This window comes from Phoenix dactylifera, chromosome 8 (assembly GCF_009389715.1).
Source record: "Phoenix dactylifera cultivar Barhee BC4 chromosome 8, palm_55x_up_171113_PBpolish2nd_filt_p, whole genome shotgun sequence".
Lineage (NCBI taxonomy): Eukaryota > Viridiplantae > Streptophyta > Magnoliopsida > Arecales > Arecaceae > Phoenix > Phoenix dactylifera.
In genome coordinates, this window is record NC_052399.1 from 28,153,702 (window position 1) to 28,177,128 (window position 23,427).

At 37.0% G+C, this 23,427-nt stretch overlaps 2 protein-coding genes across 2 annotated transcripts; both read left to right on the plus strand.

Annotated features, from left to right (window-relative positions):
* Window positions 1-2,826: 2,826 nt before the first annotated feature.
* Window positions 2,827-4,697, plus strand: LOC103712553. The gene is made up of 3 exons (XM_008799103.3): window positions 2,827-3,088; window positions 3,853-4,079; window positions 4,285-4,697. Exons 1-3 carry the CDS (start codon window positions 3,073-3,075, stop codon window positions 4,489-4,491), a joined length of 450 nt encoding a protein of 149 aa, XP_008797325.2. The 5' UTR covers window positions 2,827-3,072; the 3' UTR covers window positions 4,492-4,697.
* Window positions 4,698-12,857: 8,160 nt separating this feature from the next.
* Window positions 12,858-22,579, plus strand: LOC103712554 (TATA-box-binding protein-like). The gene is made up of 9 exons (XM_008799104.4): window positions 12,858-13,562; window positions 14,985-15,072; window positions 15,580-15,651; window positions 21,034-21,084; window positions 21,247-21,291; window positions 21,408-21,500; window positions 21,811-21,912; window positions 21,993-22,066; window positions 22,185-22,579. Coding segments are annotated over exons 1-9 (603 nt in total). The 5' UTR covers window positions 12,858-13,485; the 3' UTR covers window positions 22,186-22,579.
* Window positions 22,580-23,427: the final 848 nt, after the last annotated feature.

Sequence of the window (23,427 nt, forward strand, 5' to 3'; positions counted from 1 at the left end):
AAGGATCTTTTTGGAAAAAAGTAAAATAGAGTGATTCTCGTCTCATGAGAAAGTAATTTTTCCATATTTCTTATGGAAAAGACTTTTCCATGAAATATGGGAATCATATTCCCATGGGAATACAACTTTTCCGTCTTTCTCCTTTGAAAACTCCAACCAAACAAGAGACATCTCATTACTTTTCCGTTCACCACATTTTTCTCCCTTCTTTTTCCGCGAACCGAACGAGCCTTATGGGTAGTTGCCACATCATCACGGCTGCTGCTCATCTAGGGCACACCATGTGTAGCATGTGGGATACCCGCAGACGGTCCATCTCTACGATGGATGACATGACGGCTATTAAGAGTGACAACACTCTGCAAAGGATCCGAACTCGAGAGATATTTTAGATCGAAATCTTTTAAAGAGAGCCTAACTAGTTTGAGTTCGGATCCTCTGCGGTGCATGGTGTGAACTCTAGATAGTAGTATAGCTCGTGATATAGGCAGTGTCCTGTAGTCATCCAAGATAGAGAACAGGGAGGTGGGGGGAACGATTCCCCTGTTCTCCTCCTCCCTTTCGTGCCCAAATATCCACCCCTACCATCGCGAACCGCCTTCCCCGCTCACCTCTTCCCTTCCTCCACACCCCATTCCCACCTAACCAGCATCTTGGACCCCCTCCCAACACCTCCTCTCCAGTCCGCCGCCTCCTTCGCCTCCTCTTTCGCCCCATCTCTCTCTCTCTCTCTCTCACCCTCATACGTCCTCTCCCACGCCCTCTCTCTTTCACGCCCTTCCTCTCCGTGTCTCTTCTTCCTCTCCTTCTTTCCTTCGTCTTCTTTTCTTCTTCTTCTCTCTCTCTCTTCCTTTCGAATTTTCTCTCTTTTGTCAAAACTAGAAAGGAAGGAAAAAAAAAAAGGAAGTGCTCTCTCTCTCCGTCTCCCTCTCTCTCTCTCTCTCTCTCTTCCCACCCATGTGTGTCTGGGTGTGTGTTAGAGGGTGCAAGGGTTTCCCTCTCACTCACTCACGCTCTCTCATACAGTCCCTCTCATCCTCTTTGTTGGCTCCTCTCTCTCTGAGTCCAATCCTAGTGATGTACCCCCTCTTCCGTCTTGTGACAGGAAGCAGGGCAAAGTTGGTGGCCACTTTCCCCCGTTAAAATGATAACTAGTGCAGAAACTATGAATTTAAGATTTTTCAAAATTTTAGAAAGAATTTTAAATTTTTAGAGATTTTTAGAAATTAATTTTAAATATTATCATGCCACTAATTCAATACATGCATGTAATTTAGATTCTTAGATCTTGAGGAAGCCCAGAGAGATACTTAGATTGTCAGATGGTTGGTATCTACGAGATAAGTAACATCTCTCCTTTATATTAATTAATCAAAATTAATTAAAAATTACCTTGTCATTCAAAATGGTACAAATTATTATGATAAATTCAAATTTAATCATACATGAAATCTTGATAAATATGGATAATTAATTGGTGATTTCAGTTCTGTTAATTAAATTGGATAATGATACCTATTATGATTGGATGAAATAAGTAAAATCATGAATATTGTAGATTTGACGGAACACTTCAAAGCAGTTTCATAAAGAACAGATATGCTTAAATTATATATATCTATATATGGGTGCATGCGTGTGCATCATCTGACTCTCAGCTCTGTTGTGTATGTACATGTCCAGACTTGATTGTATGATGATCCCTGTGATGGGGTGATTGTGGTGATCCCTACTACGGGGGACATCTAGAGCTAAAAGAATTAGGTACTTGGGTTCAAATATATAAATATGAGTATGACTATGATATTTGACATGTATTGAACTTTGATACAATGTATTGGTTCTCTATGTTGACATTCTTAGAAAAAATGACACATAATTTTGGTATATGGATATCATTCATAATAAATGCTATAAACATTACTTGTAAAAATGTATCATATTTTATATGATTTAATTGAATTATATTATTAATATGACTTGAATCGGTTTTATAAAGTATATTTGTTACTTGTTGTGAAGCTTATAATCTTTTCCCATTTTTTAGATCCAAGGTTCAGCGGCTAGATTAGTATTATTTGTTTTGGGAAATATTAGAGGCAAAGCTGTTGTTGTAGATAGTAAAATTGGTTTGATTAATATATATATTATAATATTTTGTAGATGACATATAAATAACTTAAACACTAGAAGTTTTGGATTGTAAAATTTAGAAGAAAAAACTCTGTGGTATGACTTATGGTGGTGTTTATAATATATGCAATATCTCAGGTTAATAGTTTAGTTATTCCGATATTCACTTTCTCCTGTATATGAATTGTACAATTTTTAGGTTATAATGAATTTATTGACAGATAGAATGCCTTCCATATTTGCAGAGCCAGCCATATAAGTATGAGTCAGTTGTCATATCCTAAAATTATGATTCTGGAGGCGGAGGCACGGCATCTCTAGATGGCCATCACGTAACCTGATTACAGAGATGGTTGGCTATCAAATAGGATGGTTGTTGCGTGCGCGTTTTGAATACGGTATACTGCACCCTGTTTGCTAACCATTCATCTTTTGTGACCTGATGGTGTGGCGGCTCTCTGAAGTACAGAAACGTGGACCATGGAACATGAGTCCGTTGGTTTGAACGGTAGTTGAGATATAAAACAACGGAAATAAGTAAAATCGCTGAGAAGTATAAAATATAAAATCTGGTAGCCAAGTTTCCACAGGTTGGGTTCTGATATCTCTAACGCACTAATTTTATGTCCAACGCGCAACATCCAGGCGTCAGGTCGTTGTCCAACTTGGATGAAGTCATTTTCGTCCCTCTCCCTGAGGAGAGGGAAGGGACCCTCTCCCTCTCCCTCTCCCTCTCCCTCTCCCTGGGGAGAGGAAGCGCCTTCCTCGTACCCAGGGACAGGGGGAGGGAAGAAGGTGAGCCCCTGTTTTCTACCTCCCCAGTCTTTATAATATAGAACAACTAATTTCATTTGCTGCGGGCGAGCATTGGAGAACTAGTTTCTTGGCAGCTCCCGAAGGTGACCCTTCTGACGTCGGTGAGGGAGGTCGGAGGTCGGCATGGCACAGCGCAAAGGTGCGTGGAATTGATGAGTTTTCATAAGGCAATTTTATATGTGCTTTTTTATTTTTATTTTTTTTTACATCGGCGGTTCACACACGCGTGTGGATACGGCCAACAAAAACAGAAAACAAAATGCTACATAAAAGCATTGGCACAGACCCATAGTTTACTCAGGTGAAACCTCCAGAGTGGTGAGCCGTGAAGAAAGCAACCCTGTCTGCAGCATCATTTGCCTCTTGGTATACGTGCGTAGCTTGGTGGGAGTCGCACTCCCTCAGTAATTTGCAAATGTCATGGAGCAGCGGCCAATCTTCGACTGAGCAATCCTGTGGCGAGTCTCCTTTAAAAAGAGCCAAAGCCCACAGCTTTATTGAGTTAAATAAAAGAATAATGCATGAGTATTATTAGTTCAGAAGCCCTCAAGCCAGGGCTCAGCAACGCTATCACCTCACAACTATGAGAATTCGTCTAAACATATAGCTTTCCAGCCAAGCCAGCAAAATTTTTGTGAGTAAATTCATATGACTGGGAATAAGTTTGTCGTCTACTTTTTTGAAGGACTTAGCGATGTCGATCACCGGCTGAATATGCCTACTTTTGCTGCCTAAAATCTTGGCTACTGTGTTTATGTTTTCTGTATTTCTTTCTCCTTAGATCTATGACTGGTTGGTTTGGAAAACATATAAAATTCCTTCAGACGCTTATTCATTTCTTGGTGCAATTTGTTTTCACATTGTTAAATTCATCTTAAAGTGTGTATTGCTGCTGTGCATCAGATAATTCCAACCCCCAGGGATCCGCTGAAGGCATCAGAGGCAAGCCTGAACCGGGCCCCTTGCCTATTCGTAAAATGGAGCCTAAGACAGGTAACGTGCTTCACATCATGGACCTGGAAGACGGAACTAAATGGATCATTGAAGATGAGGAAGTAGTTGAGCTACTTAAAAAGTACCTTGCTGCCCCTGATCAGAAGACAAAAGATGAAATACTCGAGAAGCTTGAGGTCAGCAACCTATAGAGACCATTACAGATTAAAATTTCATTTGTATCCACTAAAATTAATTGCAGATTATATGTTGCATACTCCCCCCCATCGACACGAAGCAAGATGCAGCCTGAGATGAAACTAATTCAATTCATTATGTAGTCTGTCTGACATTCTAATTCATTCATTCATTCATTTGCTAATTTGTGTGTCCTACTTGCAGTTAAAGGTTGCTTCACCAAGCAATGCTGCTGAGGCCAGCCAAACCATTAAGCAGTTCAAAGAATCAAAGATTGCCCCAGGTCTTGAGTGCAACATTTCTGCGGGCCTTCAGAAGTTGAAACTAAACAGTGATAGCAAGGCTTCTGTCGAAAAAATGGGCAGTGATAGCAAGGCAAATAAAGTGAACAAAAAAGATAATATAATTTGAGGCTCCCATGTTGATAGTATGGCTAGATGTGTCCGCTATCATTCTCTATGTTATGGAATTTAATAAGTAAGCTTTTATTCTAAGAGCCACTGTGGCCTTTGAAGGCTTCTATCCTTTGTATTTGTTCCGTTTCTACTTCTGTACTTTTATCTATTAATAAACTGGATGGGTGTCATCCTCAGCCTCTGAACTGTTTTTTGCCTCCATTTTTCTTCCATGAATCTCTGTAAACTTATTCTGTACTTATATACGGTACCTTTTTTTTATCTCTTAATAAATTTCAGTGGCTAACAGAGAATTAGCATCCTTAGCCACCAATTACATCAAATAAATAAATAAATAAATTGGATGGGTATTAACGGATATTAAAAAAAATAAAAGTGTTGATCAATATTAATGATGAAGTGTTGATGAATGTGTCTCTTTGTATAAGTATTCAATCATTCTGTAACAACCTAGGATCTCACCCAAAATAGCTAGCCGGAAGTTACTATTTGGATTCCTTGATCCTGTATAAATATCCAAGATCTACCCAGCGAATAATCGATGTGGGACTAAACACACGCCCGCACGGATCCTCACATACTCCCCCCGTTCAAGTCCTGACATCCTCGTCAGGCTAAGGGTTCAAATCCATTCAAATCTAATCACAAACACCACGATCTGCTCATGGTTAGCCCCAATGGATCCATGCTGCAGTGTCCCCTAGTCCACATAGATTATGGGTTGGGTCTGCTCTGATACCATTTGTAACAACCCAAAATCTCACCCAAAATGGCTAGCCGAAAGTTACTATTTGGGTTCCTTGATCCTGTATAAATACCCAAGATCTACCCAGCGAATAACCGATGTGGAACTAAACACACGCCCGCACGGGTCCTCACACATTCTATCTTTTAAATTGCAGTTAAGGCATTTATGCATGGGGTATGTGAATTTCTTTTTCTTTTTCTTTTTTTTTCGATAACTAGGATGGGAGAAATGTGGGCTGAAAATGGTATGCGAAGAGGCTTTTTTTTTTTTTTTTTTTTTGAGGAAGAGGGAGGCAAAGAATGCCACCTTGAATTTATTAAAGAAGGAAAAGGTATTTACAAGTGAAGAGAAGAAAACAAAAGCCGTTGTGGGACAGCACCACATGCCAAGTAAAAGTATGTGAAGAATTATATTGTATGTATATAAATCAGTGTAATCAGCCATTTTCTAAGTGAGCAACTGAGCAATTATGTCTGATCTCCAAAACCAGTCCGTTTATAATCTATATTTAATTAATGAGACATGGAGTATTTGTTTGTCTCTGCAAACTTGTTTTTCCTACTTCATATTTTGGTTCTACTACTACGATTCTGAACATGCAGTCTAGAGTGTACCAGTCTATTGCTACACTTTTAAGAGTGATTGAACTCTCCATGAGTATATCTCCTCGTCAACAAGAAAAGAAACTCCACTATCTTGCTCGTTTAAATCCCCCACTTCTTCTAGTTGTTTTGGCTTTGGGTGGTTAAAATTTGTTTTGTTTCTTGTGTGAGATGGTTATTTGCGAAGTGTTCTAGCATGTACAAGAGACTTGTTTCCTCTTGCTATGACATAGAAACTATAATGGGGGAAAATATTTTGTCCTCCCCCAGGTTTTATCCAACCTGTTTAGAGTCGATAGCGGAACGGAACTTGATTCTAAAACCTACAATGGATTCTGGCCAGTGCAAATAATAACAATGCTTGCCCCAAACCCGATCCTATTATTTATAAACCTTGATGATTATGATGATTATAATAATAATGAAGAAGAAAGTATTGTGATCGATCATAAGAAAGATTAATCATATGAAAGACTCCAAAGTACATGCTTATTTTTTTTTTTTTTTAGTTGATCACTTTTCTTAGTTAAAAGATATTTGTCTTCCTAAAGAATAATATTACAGTTCTAATTTGTTGTTTATATTATTGTTGAAATTTGATTTATAATGTTTTATATCTCCAACTCTTATTTTGTTTAATGTTATATGGTACTATTTAAAATAATGTATGTAATAGAAATTAATATTTGTATTGTTTCATGTCTATAATATTTTCAAAGGTAATACAAAAAAATCAATGGCTATCCAATAGGAAATGACATTTCAAATTGCTACGGCATCGAAAAATCTCATCAAGAGACCTTGGTCTTCCATGTCTACCTTCATTTTACTCATAGGTTATTGTCTGGATTGTGCAAATGGCTCAAAGTATTTTTGTTTAGTCGATGATTTTGGATTGAGAGAAAATGGGAGGCATTGTTGACAGATGGAATAATGTTTGTGAAAATAATTTAAAATAACAAAGAAATCAGCTACATATGAAAATTAGGTTTTCAGGATTTTGCTTGAATCCCGAATAATTTTGCTTTTAAATAATTGTTTAAAAAATAACCCAATCGTTCGGACCTTCGATCTCAGATCAGGGTCCTTCTACTTAAATAACTTAACTGAAAAGAAATAATAAATCCCCCACCCTGCCATGCCAACATTAATTGGAACAAGAATCATATATATCAATCAAACACACACAAGACACCAGTTATTTTAATGTAAATATTCTATGACTAGCCGCACAAGTCTGGCTGAAGCATTTTCACCTTTTGCAATATGCGGTGACAACTCTATCTTATGCTCAAAGGAAAGAAACTAGAGAAGTGCTCTCTTGATAGTTACCAGAGGTAAAGAAAAGGCTCTTTTCTTTTTGAAAGATTGTGGGCGAGGAGGAATTCGAACCTTTAACACCATGGTTCGTAGCTACATGTCTTAATCCTCTAAGCTACAGGCCCCACCCTATATATATCATTTTTGATTGCTTCGAGCTCGCTTTTGAGGCAAGCCTGCACTTTTGCTTGCTTCTTACTTGCCTACAAAAATAATACTAGACTCGGCTTTCTCACCTACCTCTCCACTCATGCCTACTTTTGCCAACCGGTCTTCCTTTTGTCCTCCCCTACTCCATCCCTCTGTTTGGTTCTAGCCTTCTTGTCTGGACCTCCGCCTCTCAGAGTTCTCACCTCTTGCGTTGCACTCTGTCTCATCCATATGAGGCCGATGGGTGCGTCACGTCCTTTGTGAGCGAATCTCTTCACCTTAGGCTTTATCATAGTTCTATTTCGCTTGGGCCGCGGCCGCTCCTTAGTCATTGGCCTCCTTTTGTTCTTGGCTGTAGGGCTTTTTTTGCGTGCGCAGGTTCTCCTAGCTGTGTTTATGGATCCATTCTAATACTAACAATTTCAAATTAAAGTGATAGTTCTTTTTAAGATTAAGACATGTTATGGCTCTAACTCCTTGTTATAGCTCTCTTTCCTACTTTTTATAGCTCTTCCACCTACTTTTGGCCCTTCCCTTACACCAAGTTTGAGCTCTTGCTCATCTTACCCCCCGCACCATATCCTACTCGGATGAGTATTCCTCTCTTGTCTCAACTGTTAACCCAGACGAGGTGTCTCTTATCTCACATGTATCATACTTGATACTAAGTTCTCCAAACATGTTTGAAAATCTTTGGATTTGGTTTATAACCTCATCCTCAACATGTACACTAAAGCAGTGCTAAAAAAAGGTTAATATATTAATTTATTTTGAAAGAGGCTATAAATTGTACCCTATCGACCAAATTCTCTTACAAAGAAACAAACACTATATTATAGGTCTGTTCTAGTTCTCTTTTGATTTCTCAAACTATATATTATTCCAATAAATTATTATCACAATACGTTAAGAACTTACTAATCTATATGATTCTTTTAATAAAATTTTTATTATTTTGAAAGAGGTTATAAACTCTACCGTATTTTCCAAGTTCTCTTACAAAGCAAAATGTGTGGAAAACCCCATATTATAGGTCTGCTGTAGTTTTCGTTTGATCTCTCGGACGATTGATTATTCCAATATAATTAATGGCAGACTAGGTTAAGAACTTACATATTTATATAATTTTTTGATAAATTTTTATAATGTTTCTCAGTACCCATTAGAAAAAAAGTTCTAAACAACCATTTACCATTTTTCTCTTGGCCACTATACTTGTTTTCTGGACTGCATAATTAGTTAGTCAAGGGCGCGGCGGCAGAGTCCCCATACCTTGGACTAATCTAATTTTTTTAGAATATCAGTTCAAATCTAAATCAGCATTTTTTGTAACTCTCAAAGAAGAAAATAATTGTTTGTTCTATAGATCATGTGTACATTGGAGGCTAGGGTTTAAAAGAAAATTTTGTACTCTGTAATCTGTAATTTTCTATAGTAAAATTTTTGCATCATCTCTATTTATGAATTGTAGGTCAATAAGCTGAACCATAAATATTGTGTATTCTTGTTATCCCCTTTTTTTTCTTCTTGTTATCTTATTCTTCCTGCCTGCTGCAACAAAAGATCAGAAAGACATTGAATATAGAGATATTTAGTGATTACAAATTGCCCAACGTCTCCATTGGTGTCCACTCCTCCCCTCCAACTCTGACTTGACTTGGATGGTTGCCTCTGCATCAATGGTCCCTCTCAGCCTCCACTAATGTGGCGCCTATCTCAAGATGATGAAGAGGAAATGCAGCAATGAAAGGGAGGAGACTGCTGCCATGGGAGGTGAGGCAGAGGCAGAGGCAGAGGCAGACATTGAGGCTCAAGGCATAGGCAACATTGGAGGTGAAACACCTAGGCCCGTACCTAGGTCTCAGTCCGGACCATTTGTAAGTTGATGTTGTTCCCTTAAATAAAACAGAGGCAGGAACCTTGTTTCTCTTTATGCTCTCTCCCCGCCGCCTCTCGCATCCCTTCCATTGTATTTATAAAGCCTCACTAACATGTATCTCCTATCTCCCTCCCTCTCTCTCCCCCTCTTTGTTATTCTATCTCTCCCTCCTATCCCTTTATCGCTCTATCTTTTACCCTAACATGAGCTAGAGCCTTTGCCTTTCCTTCATTTCAGACATGGGTGCTACTAGGTCTCGCCACCCTGGTTGCCAGTCGTTCACCACTGGATCTAACCTCTGGAGGCTGCAAGTGTTGTTTCTCCTTGCTAGATTTCACTAGCAGCAGCCCCATATTTGGTTAGTGAGGTGACAACCACTCTAATCTCTTTTATTTGTGATTAAGGAGTCTCATGTTAAAGAATAGATAAGTGAAGAAGTTATGATATTTTATTTAGATTAACATTAGACAATTTTAGGGTTGGATTATAGTAGCTTTTAGCATTGAAATATTGTTTGTAAGCTTTGTTTTCCTTTGATAATACCTATAAGTTCTTGGAAATGAATCAAGAAAAATTAATTAAGGACTCGGGTGTATTTAAAAATTATTCCTATCTTGATATATTTGTATTAATATTATATGCAAAAGAAAGAGCAAATTACTAAAATTATAAATTTAATTGCCTAAGAAAATATTTTCAATTATATGAATTCAATTTTTGAATTTACTACTATTAGATTTATTTTGCACCTAATCTCAATTCATGATTAGTGCACATTAAACCATTTGTTTTAGCTTAACTGCATTGTTTCTGTATATTGTCGGACAAATCTTTCTTGTGTTTACATAAATTGGTTCAAGTAGGTAAAATTTTATTTGTTGAAAATCCTTTGGTAAATCAAGTGGCATGTTTAGAATATAATTGTAAATTTCTGCATACTTTGGAAATATTGAACCTTTGGAAGAATTTCATTTTGAAAATACATGGACTATCCTAAAAATTGTAAATGTTCGAAAATAAATATTTTAAATGGGATTTGTATGTGTGTATGTGTGTGTGTATCTGGGTTTTTGATGCTAGTCTGGCTATGTTTTGGTCCCCATAAATGGGGATCACACATTAGCACTTTGATTGCTCCAAAATTTGAATATTCTATGGTGTCCTTTGTAGGGGTTAAATACGATATTTTAGCCTTGTCATAGGGTTTATATACAACTGCAGTCTTATAAACTGTAGAGTTAAAATAGATTTAAAATTTGATATTTATAAATAAATATTTTATAAGCACTGTTCTAAATATGAAATGTAGAATTGTAAACTCTATTTGGGTAAAAAAAGAGATTATTTTACTATATAGAACTATTGAGTGAAATTTACTTAATACTTGTTTGAACTAACTAGATAAGTAGATTTGTACTTACTGAACTGTCAGGTTCATTATTTTTACTTTTCCCTTTCAAATCTTGAGACTTAAAAGACTAGCATGATATTATCTTTTGGGATCGTAACAAGAGGCAAGGCTAGATCTTTAAAATAGAATAGATCTATTTTTGTTAGTTTGTATACTAAAGCCACTTGAGAACTATGTTTAAATACATTAAGTATTTGTAGTTCAAAGTTGTAAAATTGGTAAAGTACTCTATTTAAGACTTTTGGTGATCTTCCTGAATACATCAAATATTTTATTCTGGGAGTTCAGTTGTTCGGATACTTATACCAGTACCTGTGTATGAATTACATTGTTATCTAATGATGTTCATTAACAGATTGAAAGTTTTGCATAATTATCGAGTCAATTCCTTTTGAGTATATGGTGGTGATGAAAGTGACAAGCTATGGGTAAAACAAGGAGCATATGATAGGTTTAGGTTGTATCCCCGTGCAGAAGACTGATTGATGCTCTTTCACAACGTCAATCGTTAGATCGCACTTACGTAGATCTCAAAACACTTCAAACTCTTTTATTCATCTATCTGCACAGATTCGGAAATGGCCATTATGCGATCAAATAGTGGATTCGCATAAAGAAAGGTGAATCCTTCTTTCACACGAAAGATACAAACTTGTCTGCCCATGATGCAGGAGGAGTTGGCGGTGAAGGAGGCCATGGTGGGCGTTGGGGAGCCTGGTGATGATCATAGAGAGGTTGGCAACAATGTTGGAAGGCTAGGGGGATCTCGATGCTTGGAAGGAGAGGGAGAGAAAATGAAAGGGTGAGCACTATTACATTGATGTAGCAGCATGCACATTAGCACATATGTGTACTTATAAAAGATTATAATTTCATGGAAGAAAAAATCTCCGTGAGCGAACTAACAAGCACATTATGGCATGGAGAGCATGTTGCAGTGCATGTTGAGACCAATCTATTTATATAGACCCAAATTATGTTGTACAGGTTCCCCCCCCTCAACAAATGAGTTTATTTCAAAATATGGACAGCACTATTTGCTTGTGAAATTTTTTTTTTGAATTTCTACTGTAATTTGGAAATTAAGCTTTTCCTAGAGAAATTTGGCCACTGGAAATATTATATTGTGCTAATTACTAACATTTAAAACTTTAGTGAAGGCAAGATTTTAGCTAAGGTCTTCAAACAACAACCAATGGACCATAGTAATTAAGATGGCAAACTTCTCTTTTAGCTAACCAATTTCTAGATGTCATCAATGTTTTATTGACATAAGTTTAAAATAGATGAATGAAATGTATAATGGTGATCATTTGCCCAAGTTAGGAAATCTCCTATCCAAATAGTAGATGCCATCAACTTGTCATGCGACTCAATTTAGAATAAATCAATAAAATAGAGATTGGAACTAAAATTCCTCGATTTCTTGGATGGACTAATTCTTAACTTAGCTAGAATAATATTTGTCTACTGAATCATTAAATAACTTTTTTTTGTTGACCATTTATTTTGTTATAATAATGATTTCGACAAACAATTGTTATATTCATTGAGCATCATTATCTATTATCTATTTTCTATTATAACAATATACTATAACCATCATTACTCTACATCCAAAGAACATATGCTTCAATAATTCATGGCAAATAACAGCTATTAATGGTTAAAAACAATTACACCAGGACCATTTTAAAGTATAATAGTCTTATTGTAACCCTAATCCTCTTCAAAAAAAAAAAATCAAACTTGGTGAGGTTACCTGTTCCCAACTTGATCTTTGAGTAGGCAAGATATGCACACTACACCCTAGTTGCCAAATCACAACCAACTCAAATTTTGAGTTTGGTTCAAGTTGAGCTCTTGGGCAAAGTGACCCGAACAAACTTGGCTATAATTTCTTAGTCTCTAACACTACATAGAAAGCTTCTTAATTTCTCAATGTTCAACACTTCCAATCCAACAATATCTTGCAATCATTAACCTACCATGGTTGCACCTCCATGCCATAATGCAAACCTTCTTTTATATGGCAGCCTATCTCCTCCTATGTTCTCGGTTGGCAATGAGTTGGATTCCTTATTGGCCTAACGGATGAGACCAACTCCACCATCACGTGTTTCACACGTGCTAGAGGCACCAATGTTAAAAATACCGGCAATTGTCGGTCATATATCGCGACAGCCGAAGCCCACCGAAGGTAACCGGTGGACCGGGATAAGTAGAAACGCGTGGCTCAAAGACCTCCCCTCTAATCGCGACGACCTCCTCTCTCTCTCTCTTTCTCTCTCTCTCAAAACCAAACCCTAAAAGCCTCTCTCTCCGCCCTATTTGCCTCCAGATCTCACCCCTCTCCATATAAAAACTCCTCTTTTTGAAATCTCCCCCCTATAAATCAACTTTCGTCACCACGGCCTACTCAAATTTCATCTGTTTTGATCCCGATCGCCTCTGGAATCATCCAATCCGAAGAGGAACCGGCGGATTTGGTGTGGAATTGGGAGAGAGTTAGATCCGTCTCCTTCCTCGTTCCTGCCCGAGATCCCTGGTGTTCTCTTCTTCAATCCCTCCGATCTTGCAGTCCTTTGCTTATCTTGATCAGATTGGTCGAAAAAAACCCTTTTACCTTAAAATAATCGGTTCTTTTAGTTAAAAATTGGCCTTTTTCTTCAAAACTTCGTGTTTTTCGGTGTTTTAAAGAAGAAAAACATAAAAATAAGGATTTTTTATTGATCTTATAAGATCGACAGAGAGGAATCAAATCGAAAAAACTACAGATTTGAAGGTATTGGATAGATTTTTGAGATCAAGTGAGCTGAAATCTTTGAGGAATTTTGGTCCGGTTGGTCCTTTAAGAGGAAGGATTTGAGGGGTGGAGCATGGCTGATCAGGTCGGGGAGGGGAGCCAGCCGGTTGATCTCTCCAAGCACCCTTCTGGCATTGTTCCTACACTCCAGTAAGTTCTTCTCCCCCTTTTCTACAAAATATCGATCTTTTTTTTTTTTTCCTGTGTTCGGTAAAGAATCTAGAAAATTAAAGCTCAGAGAAGTTTATAAAACACAGAAAATAGCGACCTAGATCTTTCTTGGATTCCCCAGATGGTAGACATGTATTTTTCAGCCCTTCCTTCAGATCCTTGACTAATAATTAATAAAGATGAAACTTATTTCAGACTCTCCTGCCAGAATATTCAGGTGAGTTTGTTGCGAAAAATTGTTCTTAGCCTGTAACTCTGTATCCATGCAAGTAAAAGGGGGACAATATTGGAATATTTTAATAAATTGGTCATTCATTCTATGGTTGTAGGCTTGTCTGGTTAAGAGGTTATGCAGACTTCTGTGTTGTATACAGGGGAACTATGTCCTTTCCATGAAATAAGCTATTACCCTGCTGATGTTGTGTATCTGTCGGAGTGTGTAAACACTGGGGATAGGATCACTCCTTATCTGAGTCAGAGTTTTTGCGAGTTGCCTTTCTTTTTTCTGCAATCATTTAAATCAAAATTTTATGCAAGAAGATGAAGAAAAGAGATAAATCATCCCATTTGCAGAGATATAGATGGATCTTTTTGTCCTAGCGAATGCTCATGTTTATTGATTTTCAATTTCTATTTTTCTCGCTTGGAGCTGAACATCTTCATTTAATATATTCCTCCATAAAATCTATGACCAAGCTTTAGTTGCTTTTCTTTCTGTTATTACTCAAGTGCTTCATTCACCACAATTTCATTGAGAACATTGTATTTGGAAAGTTGAAGTTGCTAGTAGTATCCATTTGCTTTGTCAAAATGCTTCTGCAGTAGCATGGTCTGTGTACCTGAATGCATGCCCACATACATGGGAAATGGGGATAGCTGATGGGGGATGCTTTTATCTGAATCATGTATTGTATACCTCACTTTTGTTTTGGTAAAAATGGGTAAAAAATTTTTACTTTGTCATTGGAATCTTCACCATGTTATATTTGGTCAGTTTTAGTTCTGCTGTGGAACTAATTGAAAGGCATTTAGAAGTCTGAAAAAGTTGTCTGTGATCTCTCTTTTGTAAGTCAAATTGGCAAGTTAGCATCATTTTTCTATGTAGCCCATATTATATGAGTAGATATTGCTGGGAATGCATGTGTGGCTAATTACTTGTGCGTTTGATGTTAGTTGAAGCAGCCACTGGTGCGTCTTTATGTTTGCTGAATCTGTAAGAGTGCTGCTTTTCTTATTTTCCTTATATAAAATTTAGCCAAAACTTTCATTTGGCTATTTGCTGAGTTAAGTTCATGACCTTAACAAAGCCGATATAATGCTACCTGTTAGTGCCATGTACATACTCATCTTTGTTTTAATAACTGAATCTGAATCTATTTGGCTCCCGGTTGATTTCCACAGAAATATTGTTTCAACTGTTAATCTGGACTGCAAGTTGGACCTTAAAGCAATAGCTCTGCAGGCCCGTAATGCGGAATACAATCCCAAGGTATGAGACAGAATTAGGAGTTGTGTCTTTCCATGATTTAAGGGCTCAAACCTAATTGTCATGCACCTCTGTATTTTGATGTGAAAAACTATATACCCTAATCACTTCTGTTCCTGGAGGCGTATGAATCTAAACTTTGGTTCATGGCTATAATTGAAGTTGGTATCTGGCTATGCATATAAACTTTCTGTGGTAAGAATACATATTATGGGAACTTGAGAGGGTGGGTGGAGTTTAATGAATTGCATATATAAGAAGCATTAATTTGTAATTGGATAAACTTAAAGTATCAACTGAAACTTTGAGAATTATAAAATATATCAGTTACCCAGGGCTTTTTCTTTTTAAGTACTTGGCCGACATGTCTTTAAAAATTATTGCAAAGGTTTTTTTCAGAGTTGCTACCTCTGTTTGTGATATTTTATAGAGCAAATTGCATTTTTCTTCGTATGCTCCATCATACTTACCATAAATAGAGACTGATCTTTTTTTTCCTTTCTTTGACAGCGTTTTGCTGCAGTAATCATGAGAATAAGAGAACCCAAAACCACCGCATTGATATTTGCATCAGGAAAAATGGTGAGTAGATCCTAGATATGCATTGCTTGGTTTCTTATGTAAGTCCTAGAAATTTGTAGACAATTCACAATTCCTTTCAGCAGTCAAGAAATGTGTTGCTAGTTCTGTGAATGTTCCTAAACAAATCATTTTTTTTCCTTGTGTTTATTCCTGCAAAAGGCAAATACCATTAGGTTTCTTTATATTATCTTCTCTGGTAGTTTCATACTGTTAGCTGATTTGCTTCATCAGGATCCATTTAAACAGCCTATTCTTTTCTTCTTGTTTACTGGATGATCAGTATAAAACCAATATATGTTTGAAGTTAAGAAATTAAATGAAAAATTGGAGAAAAATAAAGTGAGAAACATGTAATATAGAATGGAAACATAGAGAAGAAGTTTGGTCATTTTTCTATTAAATTTAAATACTCTTAGACATTTATTAAGTAGACTTAAACTTTGAATGCAGGTCTTTGGGAATATGAAGTTAATCATGGACAGTTCTCTGAGCATGTCTTGAAAAGAAATGGTCATTGAATTAATTTTAAGAAGCTAAGGGTTTAAGGATGCCATGGCATTCTTGTTTGGGGCTTGTTTTTCATATTGAACTTTGCAGCTATGGAGTGGCATTGGGTATTTGATAGCAACTGTTGGTTAAGGCAAGCATTCCGAAATCTAAGATGGAAACATATTTCTTATTGTATAGCAAGCAAATTTTACGATTTCAGCAGTTTTGGGTGGAGTTTTGGAGTTTTAGACAAAATGATTATAGTATGTCACAAGAAATAGAAAAATAAAGAAAATAAAGCAAGTATCTACTTATCTTTTTTTTTGTGTTGTATTGTCTAATATTACATATAGCTTCAATGCAAGGTTTGTCATACTAGTTAGTATCGTTTTGTACCGATACGCAATCTCATACCATACCGACACTCAATATGCTTCACTGTCTCGTGTATTGTGTACTGACACTGTAATAGGATGGTACTGGCACAAGGTCCAGAATCGAGACGACAAACTTTATTTGAATTAGTTGGTATCTTTTAATTTGTAATATTTATCAAAAACAAAAAGTACAAATATTTTAAAAATAAAAAATAGTACAAAGTTAGAAAAATAAATCAGATACCATTTTAAAGCTATAATATGTTACAATGAAATCTTGCTTGCAAAATGTGTATCAAATGATGAAAGTTTTGTTTTTTAAATCTTTTTATAAAACATATCCATATCTGCGAATTTTGGTTATTCTGTTATACTTGACAAGATGCACATATGGTTTACAATATTCTATCTGGTTTGAATCAAATTTAGATCAATAAAATATATGTTCTAGAGGGTGTGGACCTTCATACTAGAAAGGTTGCTTCATTATGACTTGGGTGGCCTGGGTTTGAAAGATGGAGTCTCCCCTTCTAGGGTAAGGCTGAGTACATGTGACCCTTCCCAGACTCCACAGTGACGGAAGCTTTGTGCACCAGAATGCCCTTTTTTTCTTAACATATATATTCTAGAAAAAAATATGTTTTTTTGAATATATTGCAACTAAGCATCTAATTGCTTATAAATATATCCCAAACTCACAAGGTTTGAGTTCAATCTCGCGAATAATGTGTTCTAGGGGCTTATTTTTTCATCCAAAAATAACTTGTGGAAAAAGAGGAAAAAATCTAAATAATCTTGTGTTCAAAATTTGGTTCTAAAAGTTAGTTTCTGTTAAAACTTCAAAATTGACAGAGATTCAGACTGGTTTTTGTTGAAAGCATCAGTTTTATTATCAGACATTCTGATAAAACTTCAAATATTGTCTTCATCAGTGCTGGATGATATAGATTCAGATTGGTTTTGGCTAAAAGTGTCGGTTTTAGGATCGTAGCAAAACTTTAAACCTTTCCTCCATCAGTGCTGGATGATTAGCTGAATGCGGAGTTCCAATTCCACTGCCTTGCACAGCTTTGAAAAAAGTTTTCATTTTGAATTGTGTGATCATGTGTAGTTGTTCTTACCATTATAATTAACATCAAGAATGCATGATTTACTAGTATGCGCACTTCCCTTAATTTCTCTGTCTTGTTAAATTTAAGTTGCTTGAGCTTTTTATCATCCACCTACTTAGAAGCAGGGTATAACTTTTACTGGTGTGTTGTACACCCCTAAGTTTAGGCATGGCTCAGATATAAGGTGACTACAACTTATTGCTTGCTATTCCGTGACTTCATTACATGTTGGTGCAGAAAGCAAAAAACAAAGCCTATTGCGTGATTTTAGGAGTCAAAGAATCTAACATTTTCTATTCTGTGGCCTGCAGCTAGCAGGTCCAATGGGAAAGAGAATTTAGGTCTTGATAAGTTTAGAATGAATGAATAAGCTTTAATGAGGGTCTAGAAGTCAACGATAGCATAGAATAAGTTTAGGTAGCATTATAGAATGAATGAATATTTTGATGCTGTTTTTTTCTTTTTGAGGACATAATTTCAACTCAGTTTTACTTGCGGATCGGTCCGGGCAAAAATCTGATAGAGCTGAAACTTTGTAGCAGAAATTAAGGAAAAATTTGTGAGGATATATTGGTATAGATGCTGTCTTTTCTTTTTCTAAAATTTTCTAAAATTTTCGTCTGTAAGAATTAAGGTGTAGAGGCAGTCTTTATATTGGCTTTTTGGCTTTAAATAGAACAGTTTTTGGCTCCTTAAAATTGTTCAGTGAGGTCCTGGACAGATTTGTAATTAATCTAGGTTCAGATCTATGACAGGTCGGTGCAGGCTGCTTACCTTCCTAATTTATGTAAATTAGCTAAGTGATCTACTAAAATCCTTTCTACGGTGGAAATGAAGGGAAAAAATTAGCATTGCCGGTGAGTGATTTTGGTCAACCAATATTCTATGAGTTAACTAATTGGTTTTCTACTATATACACAAATAGCAGGCCTTGAATCTAGGGCTTATTTTGGTTCCAAGACTTTGGTCAACCAATATTCTATGAGTTAACTAATTGGTTTTCTGCTATATACACAAATAGCAAGCCTTGAATCTCGGGATTATTTTGATTCCAAGGTGTCCTTTACTTTGGAAAGCAGGTGGCTGCATTGTGATATCTGGGAGGCTGCAATGCTGAATGCTAATGATCTATCAGTGCCCTGCAAATTTGAATGCTGATGATCTATCGATGCCCAGCCGTTTTTCTTTTGTTTTGTGTGTGTGTGTCACACCGACACCCAACAGGGACCCAAGTCTAACATAACTCATATCTTGCCTTTCTCATTCTTTTAGAAATTTATCATCGTTCTCTTCTATTTACGAGCTGAAAGTACCCTGTCCTGCCATTTAAACAAGGTTATGCGTCAGTTTCTACCAGAGGATCTTGTGAGAAAAAATTGAGGGTGGAGGGTGGGGGATAGATTGGACTAACACAGCCACCCATCGCTCATACCCAAGTCCAACATTTTTTATGTTGCCTCGTTTTGTTCATTCTTTTTGAAACCCAGCCTGCAATTTTGCCTCACAGCATAGAGTGATTCTGCAGTTTTCTAGTGAGCAAAGGGACTTAAAAATTTGAAGGATTTTCATGTGTTACTTAGGAACATTAAGCAATTCCACTTGCTGTAAATTTTTCCTTCAAATTTTGTTTTAAATAGAAAGTAGGGTTGTGCCACCTGCAGGTTATTGCAAAACTGCAAGTAGTACAAGTGACCTGCTGATAATGCAGCAGTGCCATGACAAAAAATACATGGTTTTAAGGAGTTCCCAATTTTGCAACCTCACATGGTCATTAGTCCATCAATCCTAACTAAGATTGGTCTTCATGACGTTACAATACCACGGCCACACCAAACCAATGTAAGGGCAAGTGTCTATTATTTCTCTTGAAAAATATTCATCAACAACTAGTGTGATTGTATTTTTGATCTCCTCCTTTTTTGACTTGCTGTTTCACAGGATATAGGAATATCAATCACAAATAACCTATCTGTGATCCCTCAAACTACTGTGGGAAAAACACATTCTGTAGTTTACTGATTAATCAACTTGTCTTCGTCAGGTATTAGACATCTTACTAGCTCTATCCTTAAGGGGTTTGCTAGATTTTCTTCCATGCAATAAGATCTTTGTAGAAGGTTGGATCTTACGCAGGTCACAGTTGCTGCATCCTATGCGTAACATGTCTGCTACCTCCATCAAACAGCAAAATTAGAGATGTGCTTAACAGAGAAGGGAGATTTGTAGAAACAATGTCCTTTAATTCTGCCTTTGCAGATTCAGGCTACTTTTATTTTATTAATCTGTTACATTTTTCAGGAAATTTGGGTTTGAAATTCTCGGATGCTCTTGCTCCTACCAACTACATAGACAGGGCGAGATGAAATTCCCCCTCCTTAGCCTCTTATGAACAAGAAAGAAACAAAATTAGTTCCTGTGATCAGGATAGAGATCTTGGTGAAGAACAAGCACCAGTTGATTAACCCATTTTAGTTTAGGAAGCTAAGGAGCCATTGAACTTGAAGAAGAAAGCTCAGTTACATTCTTGTTTTCCCTTAGTTGAGTTTTGCAGATCTCAGAAATATCAAGTAGAGGTGTCAATATTTTGGGTTGCTTTGATTGACCTGAAGACCTAGCTTGAGAAATCAGAGGTCAGATTGGAAATTAGCTTTATATGCGAGGCGTTGGTATAAAGTTAAAGGGTTTAATTTATTTGAGGCTTTTTTGGATCTTGTTCATGGGAAGGTTACTTCCTTAATTGCTTTTCTCCATCTACAACATTTGCGCGCTTAAAGGCTGCCAAACAGCTGACAGATTCCCTTGGGTTCAGGGTTGTGGCTGGGAGGCTTGAGAATGCTTTTCATATGGTTCTTGTTACATTTTGGCATGGATGGGTGCTGGTTGGCATGCCACATGTTACACTAGGATATCACCCGTGCCAGTGCCTTGGTGACGTGATGCTGGGAAGGTGCTGGCTTCTTGCAGGGCAGCTTTTGAAGCTGGGTCAAAGATTTCGGCCATTTAGTATCCTCCTACCTGTACATCTTATATGATTTTCCTTTAAACGTTGTTTAAAGAGATTAGAAACTTATTCTTTACATTTTGTCGCACAAATGAATTGTTAATTACTTGCTCTTCATCCATTCCAAAGCTTAGTAACTATTAAGTAGTTCTAGAATATCTGGAAGGTCGCATGATAATATGCTGCATCTTGTTACTTTGGCCAAAATTAATAATAAAACAGGTAATCTTTGTTAGTGGCTTGTTATGTCGGTTAAAATTATTATGGGACTGGCGTTGTATAAAATTATGTTCTGACAAATAAGAGTAAATAGTTGCCTGTATTATTATTGCTGATTCAAGAATTCAATCTTTTTTTCTTTTTTGATGATGGTGATATGCTGACTTGCTTTCTTTATGGCCAGGTTTGTACAGGAGCAAAGAGTGAACAACAATCCAAACTTGCAGCAAGGAAGGTACTGAAGACTGTTTATGACAAATCTTAGATGCTTATAGCTCAAGCCTTCTGTATTTGCGTAGTTTTCCTTTAATGATGATAGTTTTAAACTACAGTACTGCTTTATGTTTAGTTGTATAACTTGTATTCTATTCTGATTTTTCTTGCCTCTGGTTTTCAGTACGCTCGGATCATTCAGAAGCTCGGGTTTCCTGCTAAATTCAAGGTATTCACCAAAGTTTATATGTTGCTTTATTCCTTGCTACTACTTTCTGTCCTTTTTCTTTTTGCCCCCGAACTTGCGATCGTCTAGCATTCACAATCCAACCTTGTGATAACTAGGACTTCAAGATTCAAAACATTGTTGGTTCATGTGATGTCAAATTTCCAATAAGACTGGAGGGCCTTGCGTATGCCCATGGTGCTTTCTCCAGTGTAAGTAAATATTTTTTACAAGCTTATTCTTTATCTTTTGCAAATATCTATAGCTTCAGCAATCCTTTGTTGGAATTACTGCCGTTTCTCTGTTACAAGGCTGGTTCATGTGCCCATAAACTGTACTAGTAATAACAAGCTCAATAGACAAAGTTTATCAGCTTTTCTTCATTGAGAAAACACATCTGCAGAGTCGAGCTCTCCTTCAGAATAGTTCCATTCCCTGATGTTAAATCTTATTTTTTGTCTTGTTTGGGCGTTTGAAATTGGCTTTCTCTGAACCCTGTTGCTTGTTGGTTTCTTCTAATAGTATGAACCAGAGCTCTTTCCTGGTCTGATCTATCGGATGAAACAGCCAAAAATTGTGCTACTTATCTTTGTTTCGGGCAAAATAGTTCTTACAGGAGCCAAGGTGAAAGTTATTTCTGACATTCTTTCAGGTTCATTTAAACTATTTGCATAATAGCTAATAGTTTTTTAATTTTGCCTTAGGTGAGAGATGAGACATATACTGCCTTTGAGAACATCTATCCAGTCCTCACGGAATTCAGGAAAATCCAGCAATGGTAAGGCTATACATCACTTGGCATCCTTTCATCTCTTAATTCGAGATTGCAACTATTTGTCACAGATCTACATTGATGTCTAATGGTCTTATGTTTGTATGATCTTTCCTGTGAGCAGATTCTCTCAAGAGACACTGATGCTAATATTTGGTGCTCCCAACTGTATATATCTTGAAACTGTCCAGACAAGTTTGGTTGTGAGATTTGACAGTCTAAGCTATACATATGTATGCGATACGGATTTTGCGCCGTTGTATGAGTATCTTGAGTCATGTTTAATGGTCTAGAGACTAGAGAGCAAAAGAGCCAACAGCTCATTACTTCAATGTTCCAAAGGAATCGCAAGGGCAGCAGTCAACTTGTTATTTTGCCTCTCTTTTTTTTTTTCTTTTTTCTTTTGGTTGAACCGGATCTTTATTATATCATCCTTGAATAAATACAGCCAAGAGAATCAGCCTGTAAAATATTCAAAATCTAATTAGAGGCCACGGAGGTCCATGAAGTGGTTCCATATGCTGTAATCAATCTGTTGTGGTGTTCATCTTCCTATAAACAAGTGTCGCCTCAAAAGATGGAAGAGTAGCAATCAAATGAACTTGTTTTTGCCTCTTTTGCGTACGTATATTTTGGTCTTGGCAGAAAGAGATCCCCTTGTGATGCTTTGTTGTTTAGTGCTTAAAAAAGCCGCAAAGACCTGGGAAAGGGAATCAAGGGATTAGGAAACCCAAGAATAGATAAGCTTCTTTCTCTGCAAATTATTAGAGAGTAAAAACAGGTGTCCTGTGACCAAACTTGAGAATGTAGCTTAAGCTCGCTGCTGTCCATTTTTTTTCTTGCATTCGTACATTGCCAGTATCCTGTAACTAAAACTAGCCCGTGAAGTAACCAATTGGTTGGTACCTTTCTTTGGTGATGAACCAACTAGCCTTGTTGATACGAGACAATATTGCCTATCCCTTGAATTAAAATTCTCTCTCAAGTTAACAGCTAGCTTTTCTTATTCCCCTTTTTTTTGGGTGCAATCTGGCCATTGGGTCAGATTTTTGGGTCATTTCTGTCTGTATACATGCGTATGTAGATGTGGTGGTATCCATTATACCCTGGAGGTGTGAGGGGTGAGCTATGGTTGTTGGTTGGCGGTCGACAAGGGGCAATGAAGAAGCTGTGCATGCCCATCGATGCGAAGGTTTTATATCCTGCACTTGAATGTTTCTCACTGCTATCCACTCTTGATGGAGGATTGTCCTTTATGTGATACTGGATTGAAAGATGCTTAGCCAAGGAGTTTTTTGCTGGATGCTTAGCGCAGGAATTTTCGTAGGATGGTGGTTCTCTCTCTTTTTTCTTTTCCTTTTGTTTTT